Source organism: Sorghum bicolor, chromosome 4 (genome assembly GCF_000003195.3).
Source record: "Sorghum bicolor cultivar BTx623 chromosome 4, Sorghum_bicolor_NCBIv3, whole genome shotgun sequence".
Classification (NCBI taxonomy): Eukaryota; Viridiplantae; Streptophyta; class Magnoliopsida; order Poales; family Poaceae; genus Sorghum; species Sorghum bicolor.
This window is the reverse complement of record NC_012873.2, coordinates 68,492,820-68,499,433: the sequence shown is the minus strand read 5'-3', so window position 1 is coordinate 68,499,433 and position 6,614 is coordinate 68,492,820. Positions and strand designations below refer to the sequence as shown.

Below are 6,614 nucleotides of genomic sequence, written 5' to 3'. Positions count from 1 at the left end.
GCTTTGTTTTATCTAGAGTATTAAATATAGACGAAAATAAAAACTAATTACACAGTTTATCTGTAAATTACGAGATGAATCTTTTAAATCTAGTTACTTCATGATTGGACAATATTTATTAAATAAAAACGAAAGTGTTACAGTTCCAAAAACCAAAATGTTTTCGGAACTAAACAAGGCCTTAGTTCACCTCGAAATTCAAAAACTTTTCAAGATTCTCCGTCACATCAAATGTTGTGACAAATGTATGAAGCATTAAATATATAAAAAAATAAATTCTAATTACATAGTTTGTCTGTAATTTACGAGACGAATCTTTTGAGCCTAGTTAATTTATAATTGGACAATATTTGCCACAAACAAACGAAAATGCTACATTATCAAAATTCAAAATCTTTTCGCAACTAAACACGACCTTCCTCGACCTCCGCGCGACCTCGAGCACCTGCTTCTTTTGTCTCCAAATTTTAGGCTTTGCATATATGGCCTTGTTTTAGTTACCTCTATAATTCAGAAAAAATTAAGATTTCTCATCATATCAAATCTTATGGTACATATACGAAAATATTAAATATAAATAAAAAATAACTAATTACATAATATACTTATAATTTGCGAGACAAAACTTTTAAGTCTAGTTAATCTATAATTAGATAATAATTATCAAATAAAAACAAAAAATATTACAGTATCTAAAAGCTTTTCACCTCCTCGACTAAACAAGGCCCTTGTAGGTGAAAAGTTTTTAGCTAATGTAGTACTTTCGTTTTTATTTGACAATTAATTGTCCAATCATGGACTAACTAGGCTCAAAAGATCGTCCTACAAATTATAAGTAACTGTGCAATTAGTTATTTTATATCTATATTTAATGTTATATGCATGTGCCACAAAATTCAATATGATGGGAAATCTTGAAAAGTTTTTGGGTTTTAGAGTAAACTAATCAAGGCCTTACTGGGCCGTCCCGCTCGTGGATCCTGTATTTGGTTGGGTGGTAAGTCCCGACCAGGCTCCACAGAGCCATCTTTAGGCTATTTGGTTGTCCGTTTAGAAATTCAAACTAGGCTCCATGAAGCCACCGACCACCATTTAGCCTGACTCCAGAAAAACGCAAAGGGTTGGCTGTTTTCTAGGAGCCAGGCTTGGCTACGCTCGCAATCGTGGTCTCCTACCACCCACAACTCTAACCTTCGCTTGGGACCATGCCTAGCCACGAGTCACTAGCACCACCGCGCCCTCTCTCCGTGCACCGGAGTGCGTATGCTTGAGGCCCCGAGGACTACAAGCGGCGAGCTCCTCCTCTTCCTCCTTCAGATCCGACCGAACGACTCCGGTGAGCTCCTCCTCCATATCCAGCCGAGCTCCTCCTTCTCCTCCATACTTGCGGCGGCTTCGCTCCTCTAACTCATCTATGCTCGTGCGCTACCGCTCCTTCGCCTCCTCCATCGCCCTACTGGCTCACATGGCATGGTGGCGATGCGCGCGACCTTGGACTCGCCCGACGGGTGGGGCTCGTGGCCTATGGACTCTGTCATGGAAGCCATGCTCGTCCGCATGGCAAGGTCCTGGCTTTTCGAGTCCACCATGATAGGAGGTTTGCCCCCTCCTCCCTTTGCCCCTCCTCGCTCGCCCAGCAGGGTCCAGGTGTAGGCCATGGCAAATGGATAAGCTCCAAGTGTTTGATGAAATGACTAAGAAGAGGTAGAATTATCTATTGAAGGAAGATGTGACTTTATGCCCTTTGCACAACAAACCAAACATAAGCTTATCCTAACCCGGTTCAGCAGTGCAAGTAACCAAATAAACGTCTCCTGGCTCTCTGAAAACAGGCTTATGGCTAAGATTCCTAGCGAGGTTACAATAAACCAACAAATTAAACACGCCATATATTTAGAAGAACTGTGAATTTCTATTAAATGATTCCATTCATGTACCGTCCCCTTTGTTTCTTTCCTTTTTCCACTCCATTTCGTTCCGCGCACCTTTCCTCTTTTTTTATCTGAGAATTGGCTTACCTTTCCTTAAGCAGGTCAAAGAGAGAAAAGAATTTACGCACACTCAGGGTGTGTTCAGTTCCTCATAGAATATAAAATACAAAATATCAACTATTTTAGAGTGATAAAATATAAAATGCTAAAATTTTTAAGTTCATATTTAGTTCCATCTAAAATACAGAATTTATTGACCTAATTAGGGTCTCTTAAGCCTTTTTGGATTTTTCGGCCTCTTCAAGTCAAAATTTAAAATGAAGACTTATTATTCTTTTACCAAAAAATTTGCATGGTGTTAGTTCTATTATACAAAATGATAAACTAAAATCCATTTTTTTAAAAAATAATAGAGGAACTAGACACCCCCTTAAGCCTCAACGGTCACTTAGCCTTGATTTGTTCAAAAAAAGAATTCAGCATGAAACATTAAATATAGACAAAAAATAATAATTATATAGATTACCTGTAATTTGCGAGACGAATCTTTTAGTTCCTAATTTGATAATTAATATTTGTTAAATACAAACAAAAATGCTACGGTGTCTATTTTGCAAAAAGATTTGGAACTAAACAAGGCCTTATTTACTACTCCCTCCATTTCAAATGGTAACTCATTCCAAGAATCTTAGAGAGCCAAACTTTTCTAAGTTTGACCAAATTTATATGATAAAATAATAATTATTATGATACCAACTAAGTATCATTAGATTCTTCCTTAACTATATTTTCATAGTATACTCATTTTCCGTTATAAATCTTAGTATTTCTCTCTATAATTTTGGTCAAACGTGAAAATGTTTTGACTCTTTAAGATTCTTGGAATGACTTTATAATTTGGGATGGAGGGAGTCCTAGTCTAATGATGATGATTAGGTACGTCAATCATATGTGGCGGTAGGTCGGACCGAAAAGGACCATGCCGCTCTTCTCTTCTCTTCTCTTCTCTTCTTTCCTATCTACTGCTGCGTGGCTTAATGGCGAAGCTACCCCGTATCCATTCTGTGGGTACTCTCATCTCATCTATCATCTACGAAAATAATATATGTCCCATATATATAGTAATTTGATTTGAAAATACTATATGTTGTATTAAATGGGTATGTTCATATCTTTTAAAAGAAATTATTACGTAGTAGTAGTTCATAACAAATCCAATAATACAGGTAAATCTAATATTTATATTAAAAAGGGGCTTGCCTAAGATCCACTTATATTTTGGAACCACTAGTAGACTAGCAAGTCCCTTTTTTTAGAATCACGGATGTGTTTCCTGCTATATTGGCAAATGGGAAAAATGAAAGGCAAAATGGCAACAAGGTTGCTAGGCCAGCCTCAGAAAAAAGGGAGGGAAAGGGAGCCCAGAGCGGCCGCCGGCCAGCCCAGGATGATGATGTGCCCCGGCCTATCCGGCCCCGCCCATGGCCCATCGTCTCTTCTCCCTATCTTACCGGCCGGCCGGCGGCGGCTAATCGGCAATTCGGCCTTGCCTCACCTCGTCGCAGTCCAGGTCCAGTCCGCCCGCCCCCGCCCCCGCCGCCGGAGTCTCAGAGTAAACCCTACCGGACCTATCGTGGCGCGACTGCGGGAGCTGCTCTCTCGCTCCGTCCCTCTTCTCAAGCGGCCAAGCCCGCTGCCCGCCCATGGAGACCTCGCTGCGCCTGCGCAGTGGCGGCGGCCTCCGCATCCACGCCAAGGAGAAGCTGCCCCTCGGCCACAGCTCGCTGCTGCAGGTGCAGCTGCCCTTCCTCCTCCTCCTCCTCCTCCTCCTCCTCCTCTCCCTTTAGTTAGTTTCTGCCTTCCAATCCAGCATTCATTCAGTCGTCTCACCCTCTCAATTTGATTCGGCTCGGTTGTGTTTCGATCCGTTCAACTCCACGGCTGCCGCGCAGGCTCATGCGGAGCTCGACCTCCACACAAGCCCCGCCGGAGTTACTGCCCCGAGTTACCTCGCTCTCTTTGTCAGGCACTTCTACCCCCAGGTCAGCCGTCAGCTCATTCCCTCTCCATGCCTGCCAACCAATCCTTCCTTTTACAACCAATTTGCCAAAACTTAAAATAAAAAAATGCCATGTCTAGCTATCAGCCAACCTCGGAGCTGGCGTCCAGTTGCACAACGGCGATGACCTCACCTACAGCCTTCGCGCCAAGAAGGCCGTCCTCTTCAGACCAGACAATGGCTTTCTAGGCCTAAACCTCAAAGGACGCCTACTTATCGACAAAGAGTTCAAGCCGGTAACTTTCTCGCATATAGCAATGCAAAAATACGTTTCCTGTCAGTCCTGTCCTGTCCCGTGTGATCTTATTTAACCACACCTCAACCCTGCTCTCAGTTTCAGCCTGTGCTCCTTGGTCCTTGCAGACAAAGACATCTGGAGCCGTTGAATTGGCCTGGACCATACTTGACTTCAAACAGGGCCAAGATGTAAGGCTCAAAGTTGGCTACGAATTGGATGACAAGGTAATCAGACCATTCGCATGACCAATCGCTTCATTTATGCATGAAATGCAAAAGCTGCTTCCTTTTAGCGATCATGGTCATATTTTTATGCAGAGAGTAGAATGTTTGGGTGTAGGGCGGTGAAACATGATTAATCATGAACAAATGCAGTGTTCAAAAGCCGCAAATATTCACAAGCTGAGTGAATTATCTAGTCATACAGGTTAGGGTTTAGATTGCAAATTATTTCTCTGATTCTTTTCCCCTTACAAGGTGATGTTGGTTCACTCCTGCCTATGACCATAGCATATTAACATAATTGCTTCTGGCCGGATCACTTTTGACTCGGTAACAATATCCTAGAACCATGTACTAAGGTAGCCACTCATTTCCGTGGGCAGTAGTACCGCTGAGCACTTTCTCTGAAAATAAATTTACAGCTGGGATTGTTTGTTTTTCACCAGTGAGGTTTCAGCCGGGACTGTTTGTTTGTTCATTGGAGACACCTTTGGGGTAAAATATGTATATCGCCCTGAGTGCAAATAAATTGGTGTGCTGTTTTTAACACCTCTTGGTGTTTGACATTCACAGCATCCTAGTTTGTTGTTTTATCAGGCATTCCCTTTTTGTTGTGGCTATCTATCTTGCTGACATACTTGGAAGCAGTATACTGTACTCCCTCCGTCCCTGAAAGAATAGATTTCTGGCCTAAAAATTTGTCCCCAAATAAATCAATTTCTAGGATATATGGTCCCCACTGCTCGCCTCGTATTCATCGTGGCATCCAAGACGCACACGCCTCGTCTCTCTCTCTCTCTCCTTCATTTAGTGGTGGACAGTTGGCTGGATGAGTAAATGACGTGAACAGCTCGTAGCCCAAAGCAGTGATTCCTGTGCATCTTAATGGTGAAACTCATATTAATTAAGGGTAACTTGGTCATTTGGCAGCTATGCTAATCTGTCTGAAACTTGCTAGAAATCTATTCTTTCAGGGACGGAGGGAGTAGAATTTTTTTGCACATTTGGTCTGATGCTACTGATTTGGGGCTAAACCTAAACATGAGAGAGAGAGAGAGAGAGAGAGAGAGAGAGAAGAGAGAGAGATTGTCTTTGTGCCTTGTCGTGATCTTTTAAAACTATTATTGTTATTTGACTGCAGGTGCCTTATTTCCAGCTTAGAGAAAACAGTTGGACGCTGAATGCTTATATGGATGGGAAATGGGATGTTAGATTTGAAATGTGATGAGAATCCACTTTTCAGTAGCATTATTATTTCTTAAGCTACCAATTCTGTACTGCACTGGAGACTGTTGATACCATTAATCCATTTTTATGCAAACCTGAAACTATCCAGTGGCTTTTCATCATGTACTGTATGTAGTACAGAACCAGAAACTATTCATCTGGTTTGGAAGCGTACGTTGGCTCACTGCATCAGCTTTGGTAGTCTGTACTATAATAGTATACTATATTGTCGGGCTTAATAATGTATTCATGCGCCCGCGCGAAAGACAGTGGAAGAGGAACCCTTTGTTGGGTGTGGTGTGGTGGTGGCATCTCTAGTGCCTGAAGAAGACTGAAAACTGAAAAGGCCTGAGTGAGTGTGTGGTAGGCTAGTTTTTTTTTTTTTGAACAAAAGCCAAAATTTATTATTAGCAGCAGGAGGCTGCAATATTTGGGACTGAGTCCCAATGTAAATTACATAGCGCCTCTTTTAGAGGGCAGATGTTTACATGTGCTGCATTGTTACATGAGTGCACAAAACTCAGGCTAGTGCTAGTACTAATAGCTGCTGATTTCGCCAACGAATGGGCAATTGCGTTCCTGGCTCTTGGTATTTTGAGAACCTGGGATCGTCTGTTGGTAGTGAAGTTGATGAACATCTGAATGAATGGTTTGGAATCCCATGATGGCAGCCAGGAAGTGTTGTGGCCATTAAGGGAGTTGACAAGCAACTGATTGTCGGTATAGAATATGATCCTGTCGGAGTCCAAATTGGAAGCAATCTTAGCAGCAAAAGCTAATGCTGCCGCCTCAGCCATAACTACCGAGGTAGCCTGGCTGATTCTTATTTTGATGTGATAAGTTACTTTTGTTTTGACTTCTTGTATGTGGATTCCTAAGCCGGCCTCCTTTGGCGAGTCAATGGATACTCCCGGATCAATGGAGGCATCAGTGAAGCA

General features: G+C 42.2%; 1 protein-coding gene across 5 annotated transcripts; it reads left to right on the top strand.

The window, feature by feature from the left end:
- LOC8056266 (outer envelope pore protein 21, chloroplastic) lies at positions 3,252 to 6,195 on the top strand. 5 transcript variants are annotated; one of them, XR_002452377.1, is made up of 6 exons: positions 3,286 to 3,724; positions 3,884 to 3,973; positions 4,078 to 4,226; positions 4,325 to 4,452; positions 4,546 to 4,654; positions 5,591 to 5,798. XR_002452377.1 is itself a non-coding variant. In XM_021459400.1 (5 exons), the coding sequence occupies exons 1-5, from the start codon at positions 3,635 to 3,637 to the stop codon at positions 5,672 to 5,674; spliced, it is 519 nt and encodes a 172-aa protein (XP_021315075.1). In that variant the 5' UTR covers positions 3,252 to 3,634; the 3' UTR covers positions 5,675 to 6,195. The 5 variants fall into 5 exon arrangements, 4 of the variants coding, with proteins under 4 accessions (XP_021315075.1, XP_021315072.1, XP_021315073.1 ...); XM_021459400.1 differs by lacking the exon at positions 4,546 to 4,654 and having other exon boundaries at positions 3,252 to 3,724; positions 4,071 to 4,226; positions 4,354 to 4,452; positions 5,591 to 6,195; XM_021459397.1 differs by lacking the exon at positions 4,546 to 4,654 and having other exon boundaries at positions 4,354 to 4,452; positions 5,591 to 6,195.